This window comes from Brienomyrus brachyistius, chromosome 16 (genome assembly GCF_023856365.1).
Source record: "Brienomyrus brachyistius isolate T26 chromosome 16, BBRACH_0.4, whole genome shotgun sequence".
NCBI lineage: Eukaryota > Metazoa > Chordata > Actinopteri > Osteoglossiformes > Mormyridae > Brienomyrus > Brienomyrus brachyistius.
Window position 1 is genome coordinate 6838012 of NC_064548.1, and position 23445 is coordinate 6861456.

The 23445-nt window shown below is 43.3% G+C and overlaps 1 protein-coding gene across 1 annotated transcript; it reads right to left on the reverse strand.

The window, feature by feature from the left end:
• Positions 1 to 7068: 7068 nt before the first annotated feature.
• LOC125709464 (E3 SUMO-protein ligase RanBP2-like) lies at positions 7069 to 23445 on the reverse strand. Its single transcript, XM_048977943.1, is given in 30 exon segments — positions 7069 to 7607; positions 7715 to 8049; positions 8160 to 8433; positions 8566 to 8714; positions 8824 to 8907; positions 9091 to 9286; positions 10576 to 10769; positions 10975 to 11052; positions 11168 to 11365; positions 12177 to 12254; positions 12710 to 14933; positions 14935 to 16776; positions 16871 to 16965; positions 17106 to 17250; positions 17350 to 17433; positions 17577 to 17798; positions 18420 to 18551; positions 18636 to 18773; positions 18873 to 19034; positions 19288 to 19411; positions 19975 to 20156; positions 20312 to 20493; positions 20616 to 20916; positions 21079 to 21274; positions 21465 to 21607; positions 21703 to 21933; positions 22030 to 22182; positions 22280 to 22391; positions 22691 to 22758; positions 23211 to 23445. Coding segments are annotated over 30 exon segments (8700 nt in total). The 5' UTR covers positions 23283 to 23445; the 3' UTR covers positions 7069 to 7301.

Sequence of the window (23445 nt, forward strand, 5' to 3'; positions counted from 1 at the left end):
ATGTTTGTGTCGTTTTATTAATCAAGATGATATCTGTTTGCCACACGATCACCAAGATGCCGATTAAAGAAGTTTAAGTAAGAGTAAGACATAAGTTCAGGTGTGCATCCAATGTTAGATTGTGCCTCAAAAACTCCGACAGAGTCATTCCATTAAAGGATAGGAGATGCTGATGCGGGTGGAATGTCCTTATCACGTCTCGGTCATGATACGGACAGACGTGAACTGCCTTCAAATCCATTGCCTTGACCAGCATGGAAGCTGAGGTTCCAGGTTCTAGCGTGACCTGTCCATCCCCATATGCCAGAGGGCAAATCCTGCGACGGCTGCACATCTGCTCCCTTACGGCATGGCGGGTAGGTCATGTGTGAGATAAAGGTCAGACTTCAAAGGTGTCACGCGGAGCTCCTAAAAGGTCTGCCTCAGCTTTCCCCCTCCCAGCCACATGGCATCCATTAATGGGCAATGAGGGGAGCCCTTTAACCGTGGATGGGAGGCGGAGGCGGGGCAGGAGCAGGGTGGTTATCGGGGTCAGAGGGCACCCCTCAGGTGCCAGCCACTGCAGTCCCTTGGCAGTAATTGTTCCCTCATTAGAGTTTAATTGTTGTGATCCATGAAGTATGAGTTTGCCTCTCAGAATTCCAGCAGACTGATTCACTGGCCAGGCTCTGTCACGACAGTCAACTACAGAATATTTCTTAAGTCCCGTAAATCAACAGCCTATAAAAACGTGAAAATCTGAAATGTCTGAGTACTTCACTGCATTCCGCACCAAGGGCAAACAGTTCAGTGGCTTGATTCAGTATGAAAATCTATAACATATCTAGAACATATATAGGAATAAGCACTAGAGCACATAAAATACATTGAAATAACCAAACCGTATAGAAGTACCAGTTCATGCTTTAATTGTGTAAGGAATTGATAGATAAAAGAAAAATGGAGGAATATGTTTATTTTCTACTCTATTAGTAGTTTCAATGCAAAGAATCGTTCAAAAAAACAGATGCTAATATTTCTCACAATATAAGCCATATAATTGAAATCAAAAGCAATCCAAGCCGCATCAATGTCACATGCAAAATACTAACATAAAATTATGCGAGCCAGTACGTGGAATACATCTACCTAGAGTCTAACTAGTCTCATGTTGAAGGATGACAAACGTGAAGCAGATAAAAGAATTGGACAGTGAGCACAACACTCTCATATGATTCCTCGGGTCATCTGCCAGAATCCAAAGTGACTTCGATTATGGGCATGGAGATGGTGTGAGAAAAATCAGAAAATCAGAGAGAGACAGTAGACTAATCATGATGGTTACAGTACAGAACTGATAACAGCATTAATTCAGGTCCCATCTGAAGATATGATCGCTTGAAAGAATGAGCATAGCCTCATCACAGCTCGCGACATTATTTACATCCTTGTCCAGTCCCGGGTAAACCGCTGTCTTTCTTTGTGCTCTGGGTTTTAACTGTCTTGTACATGTGCTTGTGGTAACATTGTATGCCACAGTGTTAATCCAATGAAGGATCATATTGGATACTTACAGAACCCTATATACAACTTCATGAGAGAGATATACTGTCATGAAATCCTGCACTGATCACCAAACATCACATCATGTTAGGAACAGAACAGGACCCTCATCAGAGAACCAAAGGACAAAGTCAGAAGAAGAAAGTGATGTAGTCCTCACCTCTACAAAACAGGACAGAGAGTGGAATTGACAAAACTCAACATTTAGACATCTCAACACACTACAACAGGACACAGAAGTGTCTTCCTCAAATTATTATTATTTTTTAATAAAATTAAGCATTTATTTATAACATAAAATTATTTATATTTATAATACGTGTTTATAAAGCAGCAACAATTAAGTATAATTTACACTTTTTCGGTCTTGATGTTCTAAAGGTTCTACGTATTCCGCTTGAGTGGTTCGCACTGCTACCTCACAGCAAGAAGGTCTTGGGTTCTTTCCCGGGTCCTTTCTGTGAGTTTGTACGCTCTCCCCATGTTCATGTGGGTTTTCACCAGGGGTTCTGGTTTCCTCCCATGAACCAAAACCAGGCAGGATAGGTTGATTGGTGAGTGAAAACTGGCCCTGTAGTTGTGAGTGACTGCCCAGGGTTGGCACCCATTGTTCCTGGGATAGGCTCTGGTCCCCCCTGCAGCCCTAGTTGGGATTCAGAAAATGTGGATTCTGCAGATGAAACCAAAAAGAACCAGAGAATGATAAAAACTTAAAACAACATTGGGGGGGCAGCCTGCAAGAGGAACATAGATAATTCATTTTTATTATTATTTCACTTCATTATGCAATTTTATATATGGTTATTAGGTCTAATGTTACAGTTATTCTAAGCTAAAGGCATTTTAGGTGAAACACTCATTAAACTTGGATGGAGGTTTAAACTAACAACTTATTTCAGTTCTTGCCAGTTCTGTGATAAAATTAAGCTGGACTGAAAATGAACAATGACCTGAAAAAACTGGCAGTCTGTTCAAAGAGCACTGAGTCTCACCAGTCAGAATTCACTTGCACCAGTGCAGGCAAAATTGCTGTCACAAAAAAGCAACGCTGTCCTCTTCTGTGCAGCTCGAGTCATTGCATGTTACAGCTGCACTAGCGTCATTCACTGAATGGTTTAATACTAGTTTTGTGGCTATTGAAATGACCCCTTGACGTACACTATATAATCACTGGGGGTGTGATTTTACAGGATGTCAACAAATGCTAGATTACTGATATTATCCGCAAACAGGTAGTTTACACTGTCAGAAAAAGGGTACAGCCCTGGTATCGTTCTGTTACCCAAGGTACAAATAACAACTATGTACACCCAATGGTTCAGTAATGTTTTTCATGAGTCAATTTCTGTACCTTTAAAGGTATATTTACCTAGAGTTAGGATGATAAGTAGCTGTCCCCTCAAAACGCAAATTGGTGCTTTTTTGAGAGTGAAGGAAAGGTCTGAACTTGAGTTTCAGCAAAACCAAGCGCCGTAAAATGACTGGGCCCTAGTAATTCACTCAGTAAACTCAAAAGAATTACACACAACGCACAACGGGATTTGCGAAAAGGAAACTTACACCGAAATACTCCAAAATAATAACATTAAAAAGTCACACCTCCTGTGAAGTTTGCAGGAAGAAGCGCAGCAGCGTTTTGCTTTGACTAGTTATATCTACTGGACACATCAAAGGGTTGTGAAATTTGGCAGAAAAACAAAATGTTTAGGAAATGCGTGCACCCAGCTTCGGAGGACAGGTCATATAATAACCTGCAGTCAGCTACACCAGACTCCACATGACAACACAAACACAACAGCAAACTTTACTGCAGCAGTGGGGTTAAGGTTAGAAAGGCTACTGCTGTTTGGGTCCGATAAACAGCCTTGGCTTACAAAACAAAGCCGCCAGCTACAAGCCTGAAGATCTCAACTGATCACATTAGCATTTTACATTCAGCCATTTTCCAAACACTTCAATCTGATGAAATCTGATTTATATTTTATGTTTTTTTTTAATTAATAGCCTTTATGAATATGCAGATAGAACCTTATTTTTAAGTGGATTGGGGGGGAAATTTCTGCAGTCCGTACTGAAGCCACTTTGGTGTGGCTCTTAAGGTTGGGGGGGGGGGGGGGGGGAGGGATTGCGGCAGAGCTACATAAACCTGAAGCCTCCCCCAGCCTGTAGAATGACATGAACAAATCACCCTGCTGTAAGAGCCATTGTTCAAAAAACAAAGGCTGTCATTGAGTTCAGCAGGCTGAGACACGACGAGGCGGCAGAGTGCTGGCAGCGCGGGGCGAGGAAACCCAATACACAGCATAAACATTCACCCCGACGGAGGCACATTAGCATAAAGTAACAGGCCAGGTAGCCCTGCTCCTGGCCCTGTCCCTGCAGCTCACGCTCTGCTCCAAAGCCCGCACACGAGCACCTCCTTCCTCATGTCAGCGCTGTGGACCCAGCCTGGCATTTCAAATGCTTTGGGGCTATTGACCGATTAATGCCACCTGATATAAGTGCAGGAGAATGCTGTTAACAGTGCTAACAGCTATGGAACAGACACGGGAAGTGCCTTTATTTACTAAAAGTGTACGTATGCGCTGTGTCGCACTCTTTGAAACTTGTATGAATACTTCCATTCTCAAAATATGAAAAAAGACTACAAAAAAAAATCACTGATACACTAAAGAAGCATTTAAATTATCGGTTCGAGAAGAAATAGCTTATATAAGGGAATATATGTAGATCAATGGAACAAGTGCAACAATAAAACAGAAGAATTCCTTCAGTTTCAAATTTCATTTATTTTAATGTATGGCCTTTGCCATATACTTCACCTAAAGCACATCATTTGCCACAGGAAATAGATCGCAGCAGTGCAAAGGATAACGATAGAACAGGAAGAGAAGAAAGTAAAACATAAAGGCGGCTTGGAGAAGATTCTTTGGGGGGCATCTGTTCATCCTCAGAGAATGTTCAACTTAAACAAGAGAGGGGTGTGCATAGCCCCGTCTTCAGCCAGCGACGGTCAGCAAGTCTGTCTGTAACCTTGGACATGAGCTGAACTCACAGCTTGCATTCATCTGATGCTCACCACAGATGAAGATTAACACGTACGGATGGAGGAGAGGAAGGATTCCACGGTTTGGTACTTAAGTGTGACGGATATAAAGGCACAGCGGTGGTATTTAACTAAAACAGCAGGACTTCAAACTATAACGCTGACAGCAGAAACACTCCACACTAAATGGCAGACTGGTCCATAAAATAGAAGCTCCATCTCTGACAATAATTTTGTCCCTTCCACAAGGAATCACAAGGCTGTAATCTGAAAGATCTGTACACCTTAACCAGATCATTGAAATGAGCAGGACATGACCTCTCAGTAACTCTATAAGTGAAGAGAATCATGTCAAAGGGCCATCTGAGCTTTGTAGTTCCATCTACAGCTGATTTTCCATTTATCAGACAACATTACGATGCCTAATATTCATCAGTGTTCCCTGTATCATGTCCAATGTATGATTTTTACTATGATTCACTGAACACTGAATAACATCTTGAATAGATACACCAATGGATGGATAAAAGACGAATGAAAAAATGAATCTATCATCTGTCCATGATTTTAAGTGCAAAATCACTCAACAAAAATAATCAACATAACCACACCTGTGATTTTCTTTCCCACATAAAAAAATCAAGCTTAACATATCTTTTATGTAGATTGGTTGCAAAAAGCAAAATATAAATTCAGATACAGTGGGGAAATGGTAAATATCAAGCACATAATAAACTACATGTGAAGAATAAACAGGGATCCTGAAGGACAAGACATGACACACAAGGAATTTCATTTAAGTGTGATGAGTGAGAAACTAAAGAGGAGGAAAATTAAATCATTTAAGATCAGATTCTCCAAAAACAATTCTCACTGACCAATGTCAATCATTGGTACTATAACAAGGGCCTATACTTCTTTCATTTTTAAACAGACATCATAATTGTACTACTTGAAGTGCTTCTGCAGTCATAACCAGAGCGCCCCCTGGTGTTATACAGCGATATCACTTACCCACAGTGGACATAAAAAAAATCCAATAATAGCAAGTTAAATATTTCACAGGAAATTTAAGAAATTATTTCAGCCTCCTTTTAAACCAAAGGAAATCGGATCACGTAGTAAAATCAAGGAAAGCCATTTACTTGGGTTTGTTTTGAGGAATTTATCAGCCTTTTAGCACAATGCACACCAAACAGCCAGGACACTGAAACCACTGAGGCGTGGAATATTGATTTTCTCGATACAATATTATATATTAGGCAAGTAAACAGTCAGTTCTTTAAGTTGATGTCTTGGAAGCAGGAAAAATGGGCAGTAAGGGCAAGAGTGACTTTGACAAGGGCCAAATTGTGATGGCCAGACGACTGGGTCAGAGTATCTCCATCACAGGAGGATTTGGGTGTCCCTGGTATGCAGTGGCCAGTACCTACACCCATGGTGCTCAAGGCTTACTGATTTGCATGGGGAGCAAAAGCTATCCGATCTGGCCAGGTCCCACAGGAGAGCTACTGTAGTAGAGATTGCTAAAAAGTTAATGCTGGCTATTATAGACCGATATTATAACAAACTGCATCGCAGCTTACTGCTTATGGGGCAGTGCAGCTGCAGACCAGTCAGACAGCCCATGCTGACCCTTGTCTACCACTGAAAGTGCCTACAGGCTGATCTGATGAGTCACATTTTGTGTTACGTCATGTGGACGGCCTGGTGCGTCTGCGTCATTTACCTGGGAAAGGGATGGAACCAGGATGCACTATGGGAAGAAGGCAAGCCGGCGGGGGCAGTGTGATACTCTGGGCAATACTCTGCTGGGAAACCTTGCAGTTATGTGGATGTTACTTCAACACATACCACCCACCTAAACATTGTTGCAGAGCAAGTAACCCCTTCAAAGCAATAGTATTCCACGTTAGCAGCAGCCTTTTTCAGCACGATAATGCACCCTCCCACGCTGCAATAATCGTTCAGGAATTGTTCAAGGTGTTGACTTGGCCTCCAAAATCCCCAAATCTCAGTCAGATCGAGCATTTCAGGGATGTGCTAGACAAAAACGCCTGAGCGATGGAGACCCCATCTTGCAACTTACAGGGCAAAGGATCTGCCTCTAATGTCTTAGTACCAGAAACGACAGAACACATGCAGAGTCTTGTGAAGTACAAGCCTTGACAGGTCAGAGCTGTTTTTATGGCACAATGAGGACCTACACAATATTAGACAGATGGTTTTAATGTTATGGCTGGTCAGTTTATAAACGCAGGCTTTGTGCTATTCCACCCACTGAGGATGAACTAACGGTGACCCAGAGCAGGTGTATCCCAGTGTAACACAAAAAACATGTAAATGGCAAGTAAATACTATAAGTGCACCATTTGCACACGCACGCGCACCATCCACTAACAGGTCACTGGGGGTGAAGGTAGAAACCACAATAAATCAGAAGAACACAGCAGATCAGAAGAAGACACTACCAACCCATATCAAGTTTCAACCTCAAAAGCAGTTTCATCCTTTAATTGAAATGCATTAAGACTTCAACAAGATTAGGGAGATTCTGAACAACTTATCTCCGGCCTTATTACAACATGCAATTAAACCTAATTATAAAAAATAGTGATCCATATACATTTTACACACAAATACATCTGAAATTGACAAAAAGGGACACAGAGCCCTAAGTGTTGATTTAGCAAAATGCTCATTCAGCTAATTACTAAAGCTGTCCACAATCAGAAATGACTATCTTTTTATTTGGTGTGCCATTGTCAGAGCCCAGACTTCCCATCTGATTTAGTACATCCATTCCATCCTTAACGAAACCAAATGCCACGTGCTTGAAGTCCAGATGTTCTGCTTTCTTCAGTGTGATGAAGAACTGGGAGGTGTTGGTGTCCCGGCCCCGGTTTGCCATGGACAGTATACCAGGCCCTGTATGCTTCACGTCGAAGTTCTCATCCTCGAACTTGTCCCCATAGATGGACTTTCCACCAGTGCCATTTTGATTGATGATGTCACCTCCCTGTCAATCAAAACAAGGCGCTTACTTTTTGTGATTTAAATCAAGAATGTATTGACTCAATGTTTGGTCGAGCGTAATGCCCATATATCATCATAGGACTTGCTCACCTGACACATGAACTCAGGGATGATCCTATGGAAAATGGAGTTGCGGTAAGAAAGACCCTTCTCTCCAGTGCATAGTGCCCTGAAGTTCTCTGCAGTCTTGGGGACAATATGGGCAAAGAGCTCCATGGTAAGCCTGCCCAGTGTCTGGTCGTCTGCAGAGATCGTGAAGTACACCACTGGGTTGCTCTCTTGGGACAACTCTTGCACACAGGACAACAGGGAAGTCTCCTCCTGGGATATTTGATTCTGGCACTCCTCAAATTTCTTCCGGAAAGACTCAGCCAGCTCTGGAGTCTTGAACTTGGCAGCCAGCTGCTCGACTTTTGCCTCACCCTCTGGAACAAAATGTACATGAAATTACTTGCCCAATGATATCTTCAGCAAACTTCAAAAAGTCAGTCATGATATCAAGATGTGTTTAAAAAGAATATTTTATTCACTGTACCTGCATAGTCCGTGGCAGTCCAAACAAAAGCATTAGAGGAGATATTCATGGGTTTGAGGTCCATGGCCTTGGTGATGGTGTGGTTGGCACACACTTTGAGCACCTGTTCACGTCTCATAAGCACCCGGTAGTAATGCTTGTGAGGATTGAAGAGGATCTTGATGTCACCTACACCGCGCTCTTTCCACTGGTTCAGGTCTCTGTCCCAGCGGTACAGCTTAGTCCGCTGCTTAAACAGGATCTCCTCATCTTCTTCACCAGACTTGGTCTCCACCTGTTGGGTAGAATACCCCAAAGGAAACTTCATGTCACCAAAAGCCTTTGATATAACTGCCAACACTGTCAGGCATTTACGCAGTTCTGGCCGATCCTGGTGCATAAAATGTCAAATGGCAATAATCCAAACCTCTGGCAATGAAACAACAGGCTCAAAGTGAATTTCCACATTGCTGGTGTCATCTTCATCACCACTGGCCTCATCCTCCCCCTCCTTTTGGGGCATAGTAGCTGCCCCAAACACTGCAGCTCCAGTATTCGCCCAGGTGAAGTTTGAATCTTGTTTGGGGGGGGAGAGACTCATTAGCAGACAGAAGTTGGTGCTGAAGAAATCCCTTCAGCTTACATTCGGGTCAGATTCAGCATGAAACCTAGAATTGGTACAAACCTTTTTTCCCAAATGCAAATTCAGAAGAACTTTTAGCCAGGTCTGCGAATGAAAACCCACCAGCAGAATGAAATCCAAAAGGTTCTGTGAAAGGAAGGACATCGAAATGGAACGCAATATTACAACTAAATTCTACAAATACTTGGACCAGCATGCACAAAATCTGTAGAACTTCAACAGTAGTGAAAAATTGTGCTACATATTTTCAATAAATGAACTACAGGAGGACTGCGTGAATATTGTGGCTGAGATACATATGTGCTGTACCAGAGCTGCCAGAGTCCGGCTCTCCACTCTTCTTGGTGGACAGATCGATTGGACTAAGGACAGGCAGGGCAGCACTAGAGAAATCTGGCCGACATTCAAGGACAGGCACCACAGAGGAGCTGCCATCTGCGCTGGTGCTAATGCTGCTGGAGATAGTAGCCTCCACATTCACGGCTCCCTTCTGCTTCTGCATCTCCTGAAGTACAAGATAAAAACAGGACCCTAATATCATAACAATGCAGGGAATATACACACACAGTCAACACTTACACACATCAACCAATAGGTTTCAAAGAGGGGAAAAAATATTATATATCCAAGTAAGAAATCATCAATAAATGTCTTCATGAAATCATTTTCAGGAATAATAAATACGAAAATAATTAAACTAATAAATTCAAGAGTGAATCTGCAGTTACTTTGAAGGACTGCACCACAGATTATATTGAAATTACACTGAAAATTTTTCAAATGTTGCAATAAGAATTTTTTGCAACCTAAAGTCAATTTACTGACCACTGAATAGAGGCTGAATTCAACTTTTTTTCTTCAGCAAAAGTACTTTAGTTACAACTGCGACTTAAATACCTCTTGATATTTTTTAAATAAAGCATGTGCACTTCTCTTTAAACCCTTTCGCCTGATCACATGATTAATCAACTACCAAAATAATTGTTTTCCAGCCCTATAATATGCAATGTCTATATTAACATTGCCCTGCTCTATACACTGAGTATGTATATGCACACTGGTACAAACGAGTAGTAGCCAATATTACAGTTAAACTCAAACTAAGAACCAAAAGACAAACATCATTACACTGCAGCATGTTCTGTGAGGGACCAGTTAAGTTATAGAAAACTGTTAGAGACGGTAACACAAAAAATGTCAAACTGTAGAACTGCAAATATGTAAAATAGATTAATATGTTATTCACACACGCGTGTCACGCTCGGCTCGTCCGACCCTCGTGTGTGCCACGCCCCCTGATCATCCACGTGTGCTTCCCTGATCATGCCCGGCTGTTTTCTGTTATTTTTGGTATGTCTGGTGTATTTAGTCCGCGTCTCAGTCCGTCTACCCCAGACTCGTCATTAATGTTAGTTTGTCGCCGTCTGCCCCATCTCTCCCGTTCCGATCCTGTCAATAAACCCGTTTTCCCTCATCCTTGCCTTCCTGCCTCCTCCATACCCGTTGCCTGCCTGCCTGTCCAAACCCGAACCTGACAACATGTGTGTATGTATATTATATATACATGTGTGTGCGCTTGTGAAATATTATTTTTCACTATATAATATATAGTGAAATAAATATGCGTATGTGTGTGTGTGTGTGTGTGTGTGAATTCACCTAAACCACATGATTTTGGATCATGTGAACATACAAACTCCACATATATGGGTGGGAATAACCCTCAACCTAGAAGGCACTTCAAGAATCTTTAGCTGGTCATAAAAAGTGAAGTTAAATTAAGGCACGTCATACTTCTTGTACTCGTTTGACTTCGGTTTCGAAGTCCTCTGTCTTATCCTTCTCGGCCTCTGTGTCGCTACCGAGACCGCAGAAGAAGGTGGGAGGAAGCTGGAGACGTCGCGCCTTCTGCTCTTCCTGAGGGGTTGGTTTTTTCTCCCAAATGACAAGACAATCAGGGTCCTTCTCTTGCAAGCGAGGCTGAGACACTGTAGGACATATTAGTCCATTAGACACAAAAGCATTTGTACAGTTCAGTCGATGACAATCAAAATTTACACACGGTAAACAAAGGTACAACTGATAAACATTTAGCAAAACAGATAAAGGCTACTGGGCTAAATAGGAGAAAGCTGCACGATGATAAAGAAAACTGACTTCTGACACATGTTTTTGACTAAATCATCCTCTGACCTGTGGCTCTTGTGTCCTGAGGCGAGTCAGGATACAACTTCCCGTTAAGTTTCTTCACGGCAGTTTCAAAGTCTTCATCTGTACCAAAACGCAAGATTAAACCATCTTTATGAAAAATGCATTTAATCCAAATAGGAGTCATTTCATTCAAGTCCATGATGATGTGATGCCAAAGTGGGCCTAGGGACCTCACCATCCTCCTGGTCATCACTGCAGTAGCTAGGGTCGTTCTGGTAGCAGAAGAAGGTGAGGGGCAGCATAAGGTCTTGGGCCAGTTTCTTCTGCTCAGCCGTAGGTTCCCGCGCAAAAACAACTTGGACCTCTTCAGGATCAGCAGATTCTACAGCATCCCCTCTCGCAAATGCTTCTTTTGCCACCTGACCGGCAGTAGCTTCACAAAGCAAAACACAATGAATGTTCAGAATTTAGAGGCTTTTACGACTTTAGGTAGAAAGCAATACTTTTGCTTAAGACACTATTAAACAATGATTGAATTGGGCCAGAAAAGCTATTCAAGATTACTAACAAAAGGACTACAGCTGAAGTGTTGAAGCTGTCAGTTAAAGAAACACGCCTCCTCCTCCATAGTTGAATATCGAACACACCGACTTAATAGTTCCACACAGATGCATGCACACAAAAACTTAAAATGCATGCATTTCACCACAAAACTTCAGCCTGCTCACACAAAAGCGGCAGCAATTTCTGCCCATGCTCTCAAGAGAAACTGAACTTGAAAGTCATTAAGATCAAATCCCTATCGCAAAAAAAAAAACATGGAAATGAATTAAGTTTTCCTCTCCTGCAGAATTTGAGCAGAATACATATGCGCATTCACTCACTGCAAATACACACCAATCACGTCAGTCCAAAAGCTACATTGGAGTACAGCAAATTTCCATTTTTGAAATTTCCATTCAGAAGTCTTTCCTTATTTTGTCCTTACATTAGAATTCTCTGGAGTATTGTACATCTATTGACAAATTGGCTGCTATAGCAAAATAAATTTGGTTTTGGCATGTTGGACTCTGACTGCAAAGTGGGTTTGGTCCAAACAGGAAGGGCATGCAACATGTTAGGAATCTGCACAAAATGTGTGTGGTTTCACACCAAACAGCCTGGTTAAACCCGGCAGCAGTGGCCAGCTAGTGACAGCCCAGTGGGTGACATGTCACAGTACACTCAGAGCAGTGACAAAATACCTTGGGGTTCAAATTGGTTGAATGATGTGCTGGTCCAAAAAGCCATAGGGTTATCTTTGAAAAGCCTAAAATCCAATCCTAAAAAATAAGTTGGAGGGGGAGAGAAGCTAAATGACTCCTGGATTTGAATATAAATCTCTTTCGAAGCAATTTTATATTCAAACACCAGAAGATGTATTCAGATATACAGCACATTTCACCGCACTGCTCTGAAATGTGGGGCGTATTAAATATTGCAGCATATTACTCCTATTGCTGTCATTGTACAAAACAAATGACATTTGAAATGTATTTTGATAGCAATTTACAATTAAAAGAAATGAGGGCTTAGCTACCGAGCAAGTGGCATTCAAACAGTAAATAAGCTAGGAATGTGCAAGGGTCACCACTGGCATTATAAATGAAGCGGAGTATTACAGTGCTATAAATTGGAAGGGGGGAAGGTTGGATTTCAAGGTTTTTGATGGGGTAAAAGGAAACATTTGTAGTTGGAATCAGCACCTTAAACATTACATTTATAGTCTCCAACTAACCTCTCTCAGGAACTTTAAACGGGGACCTTTGGACTGGAATAGGCTGGGACAGTGTGCCATCAGCCTTACAAGCTGATGAGCTGGCGCCGGTCATCTTCGTGGTGGTAATCTTCACACTAGGCACCTTTTCTTTAGAAGATGGAGGGCTTCCAAAGATTTTTTGGACAGAATCAGACCCAAAAACAAATTTTGGTGGAGAAACTACTACTTTTGCAGTAGAGGCAGTACTCTCTATGGAGTGGCAACTCTGAGGAGTCAAGTCAGTGCGTTCCCTAATGATCTCTTCAAGAACAGCAATAGCAGCTTCACCACAGCGAGTTTCACGTGGGGTGGTTTCTCTTGGGGAGACAGGAGTGATCAAAGACTGACTCTCCTGAACGTTCTTAGCCTTATCAAAAATCTCTTTAAAGGAGTTGGCTACTTCTTGAAGCTTAAAACGAACAGCCAATTGTTCCATTTTCCCTTCAGGCTCTGTAAAATCCATAGCACTCCAAATCCATGCCCTTTCTGTTCCACTCATTGGTTCAAGCTTCATATTGGGGCTAATCCAGTGGTTGGCGCACAGTTTTAGCACTTGATCCCGCCTCATGACAAGTCTCACACGCTTTGTACTATAGTCTTGTAGGATTTTGATGTCTCCGATGCCCCTCTCCTTCCATTGACTTAAGTTTTTATCATAACGATACAGTTTGGCTCTGTGGCTGAACACCACTTGCTCGTTCTCCTCACCAGTAGATGTTTCTACAAGATCAGGTAAAGGAACTACTGGCTCAAAGTACTGGCAATCTCTCTCTTCATCCTGAGTCACGTCAGAGTCCTCATTAGTACCAACAGAACCTCTGCTCTGATTCAGTTTTGTGGGGGATTTGGATGGACTTAGAATAGGCTGGAAACTGAAGCTGAAACCAGAAGTTGATTCTCCAAACCGGAACAAATTTCTTTGAACAGGACTGCTTGCTAATGGAGAAGCATAGACTGAGGTGTCTGTACTATTGTCATGGGTTTCTTCTCGCAAGTCATAGTTATCCCACTCCAAAGTAGTACCAGTAACCTCTGCATTCATTTTAAAGCTTGAACTATCAGCAGTTGTGCTGACACGACCTTCAGTTTCTTTGAGCTTTGGTTTTTCATCTGTCAAGAACGATTTCAGATCTTTCAAACCAGACTTCATCTCCTCAGCTTTCTGAATAAGATGAGCAGTTCTCCCACTCTCAACAAGCTTATGAGGGGTCTGCAAAGGTATGTCTAAAAGTAGCCTTTGACATTCCTCAAACTTCAGCTTAAATTCTTCTGCTAACTCTGATGTCTTGAATTTAGCTGCAAGTTGCTCTAACTTGCCATCGTCATCGGAGAAGTCATTAGCTAGCCACATCCAAGCCTTATCTGACCCAGAAAGGGGCTTCAAGTTCATAGTAGTGGTGATCCAATGGTTGGCACATACTTTGAGGACCTGATCTCTTCTCATGAGTACTCTTAGTTTTCCATTTTGATTGTTCTTAAGGAATTTAATATTGCCAACACCTCGTTCTTTCCACTGACTAGCAGCAGGATCAAATCGGAAGAGCTTGACACGCTGGCTATAAAGCACTTCTTCATCCTCCTCTCCAGTGACAAGGTCCACTTTGTCAGGCATCTGAACTACAGGCTCAAACTGAATATCATCATTTTCCTCGGTTTTGTACATACCCTCCTCATTTTGATCTGAAGAGGTGTCTGCTTTTGTCTCAGGCTGAAACGAGGAAAACAGCTGCTCTCCAGCACGGGAGAAACCTTTGAAATTGGGATCCTTCTGACCAAACTGAAACTCGCCCTGTGAGGATTTCGCCAAGTCTGCAAAACTAAATGCGTTTATCTTCCCAGAAAACAGGGGGTTGTCATCTTGTTCAGGCTTATCGACTGTTTGTGCAGAGCTGGATACTTCCGTACTACACTCCTTCTCTTTGTGCTGTTCAGCTATATTTTTCAGGAACGCAGAAGCAGATCCTCCACTTTCTTGACTTTCAGCTGGAGAGGTTTGTTTAGCCGGTTCTTGAGTACCAAACTTAAATCCGTGAGCAGGTACTTGCATTGAAAAGGAAAAGCCCATATTGGGAGTTTTAATATCCACCTGAGGTGAAGGTGCCTGAAACTTAAATGACAGTGGAGTGGAGCTGTCTTCAGCTTGGCCAAACGTAAAGGTACTGCTAGCATTGAAAGTTGTCTGAAACCCAGTGGCTAGAGGTTGCGGGTACTGACTTTTTACCACCAAAGTTGAAATTAAAGGCAGAAACCGATGGTGTAGCTGTAACTGTGCCTTTAGCATCAGGATTTGAGGAGGACTCATTTTTAACTGGGCGTGTACTACAATCCCCAGACCCCAAAGCAGTTGCCATGTCACCCTGTACTTTACAGGGGGCCTGACATGACGCACATTTTGCTACTGCTGCAGCATTTTTAGTTAGGCAGACTTCACAGTGCCATTCCCCTTCCTTCTTGGCAAACACATCACCAAAACTTGACTGGCTGGCAGCAGGACTGCTTGTCCCGAACTTAAAAGATGTAGGCAATGGAGCAAATGACCCAAAAGCGGGTGCGCTAGAGCTAAAGCTTGTGTTCTTCGGAGTACTGAACCCCGAGGTGGATTCTAAAAATCCCTTAGTGGCTGAATCCAGCTGCGGTTTAGCATTTGGGTTAGGGCTCTGGCAGGAAATACACTGAACTGCGGTAGGCTTATTCCTCACACAGCATACATCACAGTCCCACTCCCCTTCTTTCTTTGCAAACTGAAGTCCAAACCCTACTTCTTTGCCTCTTGGTTTTGAAGGAGAGGTCTTTGAAGAAAGTTCTTTGTCAGCTGGTTGTTCCTGTTTCTGAGGAGACTTTGACACCACCTCTTGGGCCTCCACAAACCTGGCCTTAAAAAGGGCTGCTTCATCTGCAGTTTTAAACCGGATGGCCAGCTGCTCATGCTTGGGCATTTCATCTGCATAATCAATCGCATACCAAACCCAGGATTTATCAGAACCAGCATTAGGCTTTAATACCATATCTGCAGTGATGTAGTGATTGGCGCAAATTTTTAGCACTTGCTCTCTTCTCATTAGCAAGCGTACCTTGCCTGATGCCCTGTGCCTCAGGATTTTAATGCTGCCAATCCCCCTCTCTTTCCACTCTTTTGTTTGAGTTTCAAAGCGGAACAATTTTGCTCTGTTGCAGTACATTTCCTCTTCATCCTCTTCACCTGTTTTAACATCCACTTTATCAGGTAGGGGCACAATGGGCTCAAAGTGAGGGCCATCTTCATCTTCCTCAACACGAGTGCTTTCACTGTCGCTTTCAACATCTTTTTCTTCATGCGCATCCTTGGCTGTCATGCTGGAAACTGACTTGGCTCCATCAAAACTAAATGGCTGAGTTTTCCCAGAAGGATGAGACTTATTCTGGTTCTGAAATACATCCGCAAAGGAAAAGTTAGGGACACCACCTTTATTACCAAAGGTGATGAATCCACCCTGATTCTGTGCCTGGTCTTGAGTTGGAGTCTTTTGTCCTAAAGATCCTTCGGCTCTAGGGGGAAGGTCAGATGTCAGGAGTCCTAACAGGCTTTCACTGTTACTTTTTGCCTGAGTGGATGAGAATGTAAAATCCCCATCGTTGGATTTAAAATTTGAGTTGAACTTGAATGCTGCAGTTACAGGTGTTGACTGGGCAACTGCCCCTGCTCCAAAGCTAGGAATCTTAGGAGTTTCAACGGGAAGTTTTTGACCAAAGCTCATCTTGCCAAAGTCCACAGACTTTGTTTCGCTATTTTTTGGTGGCTGAACAGGAACAGAAGGCTTGGTGAAATAACCAGGCTCAGGTAGTGGGTGATTGGTGGTGGGCTGAGGAACTGCATGGCCATAATACTCCTCGCTGTATGGGGAAAGTAGGCTAGTGGCAGGAGACTCAAAGCGCAGAGGAGCTCCATACACTTGGTCCTGGGGATACATGCAAGGTTGAGTTGCCTGCAAAGGAGGTGTATGTGTGGGCTGCTGGTAGGCATACATGTGCTGCTGTGGCGGGAAACGGTTGATACCGTATACTGGAGCCTGAAAGGGATGAGAAGCAGGAACAATCAACACAACATATTTCACAACAGAGCTATATTTCTGGTAATGTTAGTCATATTACCCTGACGCTTACCTTGGTTGGAGTGACATTGGTAGCTGCTGGTAGAAGATACTGTGAGTTGTAAGCAGGGGATTGGTTATAATATACAGAAGGACCAGTAGTGGCCACTGGAGGGAGAAAAAAAAAACATCATTATTTTTATAATTATTTAATGTGACAAAAAGCCATAGGTATTGATTCAATGTTTAGGAATTGGTGGGAAGTATGTAAAAGTAAATTAACCAAGCTTGACATTTTCCTTACTGACCTGTAAGAGGTGCACCATGAAAGCTCTGTGCTGCTGGGAATGAGTCTTGAAGTGCTTCTGCACTGTACCCATCCCCATACGCCTTGGGGTGAGGAGGGGATACTCTGGACCCAGAAGAGTTGCGCTTCAAGTCATGGACCTCTTTCTGCATTTCACAAGTAATCCAATGAACATTTTCTTCATTTAACAAATGGGCAAAAAAATGGGATTAATATTCGTAGTATATTAGAAGCAACAGTCTGACCTTAAGAGCTTCCACTTGCTGACAGAGCATCTGCAGGAGATTTTTCTGGTCCTCGACCCAGTAAGGTGGCGTCTTAGGAGAGAACTTTTAAACAGGAAATGCACACTAAGAAGTCTGCCCCACTGAAACTTTGCAGGCATCAATGTTGGTAAATACAGTCTTACTAAATAAACTAAGAGATGCTTTGAGAAAATGAAAGCTTGCAAAAAGGCATTAGTCGATATTACCATGTGTCTCTTAGAGGGCGATGACATGCTCTTGTTTGGGGATGGACTGGAGAACTTGATGTGCGAGACAGACATGTTGGGCTCGGTCAGCTGGCTCATCTGACAGGGGCTGGATTGCATTGGCCGAGTTCTGCCAACCCCTTCAATATCAGCCTCAGTCTCCCCCAGCTGCTGGTTCACGTCATTCAGAAGGTCCATAACCTCCTCCCTTGAAACAGGAAGCTGGAAAGAACATAAGAGGTCAAAACCTTCCCACCAGACAAGAAACTGACTTGATAGTAAAATAAATATAATCTACAATAACGAAACTATAGAGATCAAGGTGTACTTGAAGTACCCCAAGTGAGATTCTTGTACGATGGTTTTTTTTCCAAGATTCTGGCAGTTTCACTTTAATTTTTTTGCACGATTGGGCATTTGTATACATTTGTAGTGGCTTATTCTACTGTGAAGAGTACGTAGTACTATACAAATTCCAGCCACCTGTGACACGTCAATTAGCTGTTTGGCGAGTGACGCAATTGTGATAACACATTATGGAGAATTATGTTATACAGTTATAACCGTTGGTAAGAAGGGTGTCCACAGTTAATAGGGGTCACCGCAATGCACTTTGCTCCAAAGTGCTTCGAGTGGCAAATACATTACAGCTGTTTCAGCTATGCTACGGTATGGAAGTATATGGAAAAAAATTCTTACTGTACAGGAAATTAAAACCGGTATACTGCCAAGTATTGTCTCTAATACCTCCCTTGTGATTCTTTGTAAAATGTACAGTTCCCTCCCCCATACTGCCTCCATGAACCTGGCAAAGCAGAGTGGCCAAAATTCAAAAAGTCTAACCTTTTCGGTTTCTGATGCACTGGCACGAGAAATTCTCCTTAATTGTTTCCTGAAGCTCATTAAGAATGCGATGCACCGGTCTTTGGTTTCTTCCAACCCACTGCCCGCTTCTTCAGAAAGCCTCTGAAAGATCTGAAAAGGAACCAGTTCATGACGGCAAGATCAAAACACAGCAGAACAAACACTCGGCTGAAAAGGCCACAGCGTCCCGCATACCCTGGCAAGATGCCAGCTGGAGGAGACAGTGTCGAGTGTCTCAAGCACAGTGATTGCTTCTTCAGTTTTGCCCTCAATATCAAGATGCAATGCTGAAGCAATACTGGCTTCATCTTCATAACCTTTGACAGCAGAGACCTGGATCAGAGAAACACAGTTATCATTAACTCAAAGTAAACAGTGCTAGCCATCCACTTTTGGATAAAACAGAAACTTATAGGGCTGGAGGAAATTTACCTGAATGTCTTTACTGTGAAAGTGCGGGAACATGGGGTCGAGCGGCTCAGGAATGCTCCTGCGTCTCTTGATTTTCTCCAGGAGCGGCTGCACGGCCTTCCAGTAGTGAACGCTGCGGCCAAAGTACTCTTTCTGGTCGTAATAAGAGTTTAATCCACCTCCCTGCAGAAACATGAGGAGAAGCCAAGAGAGAGGGTCAATGTAATACAATTACTTGCACAGATATCCAAGAAAAGTACACTATACACTACAAAGATGCTACAAAAAATCCCAGCGATACAGAAAAAGCCAAATTGTATACATTTTCCACAGCGACTCAGGAGAAGCACAAAAGAGTTTACAAAAATGCTGTACACTGAAACGTCACATGCAAAACTGGTCCCCTAACATAGCACTGGCAGGGCGTGACCAGTACCATTTCACTGAGGTGCTGAGCCCAGTGGATGATCAATGCTGGCTGCAGGCCGTGTTTCTCTCCAGCTCTCAGGGTGCTTAGACCGTGCTGGACTGTCACCCTTAATTTCGCAGACATCCCTGGCCTGTGGAAATGCAAACACTTTAGCTAAGCACTCTCCATGCTCATTTCAGTTTGATTATTAACTAGGAAATTAGCTTGGGATCGCAATACAAATCATGGACTTCAGTTCTTATTTACATCTCTTACCGCATTATACTTTTTAAAAGGGTATCAGGTCTCATTTTAACTAAACTTCATCTGTACACTGACATTAAAAAAACCCATACATTTACTATGTTTTGTGTTATGTACGAAGCAATTTATGTTTACAATGTTCAACGGTCTTTAAAAAGAGAAAGAATATCAGAGCTGTAGAAAATACTCTGTAGTAGTTGCCATCTTCCATTTATGTTTTTAGAAGAATGCATCTAAAACTAAATAGCTTGGAATTAATACTTTTTTAAATGCAGGAGGGGGAAAAATAAATAAAACCAAAACCACGGTTTAGCTCTTAACACCCTTAATGCTCACAGGCAGCCCTAATTTGCTTAAGTTTTGTAACCAGATTTGTTCTTCTGGAGAAAGAATGGTTCTCTTATTCTTTGATGGGCCCAGCCTGCTTTCCACCTCACAGGAATAACTCACGGGGCCATCTTGTGGATGAGTTTGTACACTGCATCCCACCAGCTCCTCTGCCTGTCCGTGGACAGCAGCTTGATAATAGGCAGTGGGAGACATCTGGGCTCATGTAGCTGGGAACTGCCTGCAATCCTGGAAACCTCCTGTAGCTGAGCATGGCTGGTAAACACAACTCCAGACAAGAAAACCTGCAGCAGAGCACAAAGACTTTAGAAAGAACAAATAAATCAGGAATAGGGGCATTATTAAGAATCATTTCAGCAACAGCTGAAACCCAAACAGACCATATATTTAAAAAAAAAAAAAAAAAAAAAAAAAACCACACACAACAACTGTGCCTTACCTCCAGGTCAAGCAGACATATGGATTCTGGGGCATCCGTGTCTAACTTAGAGGTTTCCAGTGTGAGCCGAGGGAAGAGCTGCATCAGCCAATCCCTGAGGGCCACCTGCCGGTCCATTAAGGTCCACTGCAGACCCAGCCAGGCTAGGTGCTGCAGGTCCCCCGAATGGTACAGAATCGCACCTTTTAGCACAAGAAACAGCAGGGAGCCTTAGCATTATAATTTCCTACCACCACACTAAGAAGATACAAAAGACACTCACTTCAAATAAAAGAAATATATTTTTTTTAAACTGTGCACATACCACTGTCCCACTTCAAGAGGTCTGCCATATCGGGCACCTGGGCGCCAAGAATAGCGACGTCATCATTGCCAATGAAGGAGGGGGCAACGGCGGCCCAGTTGCCAAAGAGCATCTCAAACAGACTTCCCTGCCCACTCCGGTTGCCAAAGGCCTCCACCACATCCTTCACAAAGGTCTCACACTGCCCACTGAGGTTCAGAAGCATGTGACCCGACTGACTCTGGCGGTCACAAGCGAGGTGGTCAAGCAGCTGGTGGAAAGACTGGTCGCCTTTGGAGGGCCTCCACTTCGACCTGGGTACCTGTAAGCAAAACACTGCTCTGATCCATGTGTTTCAAATAGCACCATCGATAATTCATTCTGCATACACGCAAAACTAAAACTTCACTCATGCTTGTCCAAGCCTCCATTATGCAACACTACCTATAAAGACTTGCGCTCAAAAGCCCGGCTGTTTTCTCACCTGGTAAGCCAGAAGGTAACAGAGGGCTGCCAGGTCAACCACTGCCCTCCACTGCTGCATCTTGTCGTGCGCCATCTTCAGCAGGAGCACCCCAGCATACATGTATAGGTGGCCTCGCAGCTCCGAGAATATCTCAGACAGCTCATCCGTGGTGTTTGTGGCCAGCCTTTCTGCGGACTGCATGGCGTGATCAAAGCTGGGGAACAGGCAAAAGTGTGACTTTGGTCTGAAGACCTGACACAGACGGGAGTCCAATCCATTTCTAAACACTAAGTAATAATAAGATAAATTCACTTACAAATACAACTTTTTTCCCCTTCAAAGTCTCAAATTAATCTGACAACACAATTTTCACATAAAAATACCACCAGATTGCAGTGCCTCACCTCTGCAGGGCCTCTACCCCATGCTGCACACCCTTTTCTGAGAGTGTGAGCCTCAGCAGGCTGCAGTGTGCCAGCAGCAGCTCCCTCTGCAACTCCCGACACCATGCGGCGTTGGCCGACACGCTGGGCTGCGCAGTGTACTCCTGCGCGCACAAGGCACATGGACAAAGGCAGTCGGGTCAACATCCCCCATCACACAAAGTGCAAGCCAGGTCTTGCAGGCGGGAGCTGAGAATACCTGAAGTGTCTGCACGACAGTTGAGTACCAATCCAGGCTATGACGAAGGAGTCCCTTCTTCTCAGTATCAAGACAATGTCTGGCCGCTGCCTCCAGCTGTCCATCTGAGGAATACAGCAGCACCAGTCTGATGTTCACGTGTACATCATCAGGACGCAGCTGTAGCTCTGACTGCAGGAGGTCAAACAGCTGGTTCCATCCCTGCTGGCCCTGCCTGCTAAGCAGTTTCTCCTGTAGGGATGTGAAGGAGAGAAGCCCTCCGGTGAAGCTACCATGGCATTAGGTGATCTGGCAAACACCAGTCCACACAGCCACACACAAGCTGACCTTGAGGTTGAAGGCAGCTGGACTTCCAGGCAGAAGCTTTGCTGCCTTGTCTACCCAGAATTTGGCTCGGCTGTCTGGCTCAGACTTGCTGCAGAGCAGTTCTGCAACCTTCAGAACTAGGTCTTTCTGAGCCGGGTTCAGGTCAACAGACCTCTGTGGGGCACAACCAAAAAAAGACGACATTTTATGCAGTGTCCATGGGAGAGGTGTACCCTTTCACTAAAACAATCAACGTGGAATGGAAACCTACCTTGTAGCATCCCACAGCTTTGTCAATGTCTCCCTCTTTCTCATACAGTTGGCCCAGAAATTTATGTGCTTTGGGATCTCTTTCCTGCACTGTCAAATAGGCTGACACATGCCTAAAGAAGAACCATAAAATAATTAAATATCTAGAAAATGGCATTGACCGTAACGTACAAACACACACTGGAGTAACACAAACTCGCTCTATCTGAAGTCAAATAAATTTACGTAAAAAAACACTCTGGCTGACAACATTTAAAAACAGTTCTAAAATTCCATGTACAACTTCTGACAACTCAAATGTGCTAATACATAAATGCAGGTATTGATCATAACACACCGGGGAGTATCCCTGCAGATGTGTAAAACACCACCAAAACGGTACTCGAATTTCATAAAACATAAACATGCATACCTTTTAGCAAGCTCATACTCCTTTGCTTCAAAATACAATTTTGCAAATAAGAATCCTTTCACGGGTTTCTGCGGGGGAAAAAAACAACAACAATGTGCGTATTATTTCAGCGGTAAAATAAAATGGACAGATAGTATTATTAAGTGACAGCTTCGGCTATTATAAAAGAAAGAAATCGGCAGAAATAAAGAGTGATAAACAAAACAAACTCAAAATGCAATAACAGTAACAACTAAAAACCCGTAATCGCAATACCTTTAATTCCAGCACGGAAACTAAAGGCAAACACTATTAAAAGGAGCAATTAGTCAATTGCTATACAGGTTACTGCGTAATAAGCGTACGCGGGAACAGCAAGGGCCTGCGGGTTTCCATAAGGGCGTCCGTTTAAATCAAAAAGGAGAACGTCCGAAGTTGCGTTCCTGCCTGTGTAAAGCCAGTCCAGTAACGGACTGCGCGGCGAAGGCCGGTTGCGCCACGCCGCCCCGGACGCCGCTCCTACCGGCTATGTCAAACCCACCTCCTTCAGGGACGGCGAGGCGCTCTGAACCGCCGAAATATAGCACTCCACCTCGGCCTTGCTTCGGCGCATGGTTTTCAGGAGACGCGTTTCAGTCTATTCAGCTATTTCTATAAATAAAATACCAAAAAAGAAAGACAAAAGAATAATAAACTACAGGACAGCTTCAATATAACGACACTTCTCCGACACACTTAACGGCCTCCATTATCTCCTCACTACGCAAACTCAGACA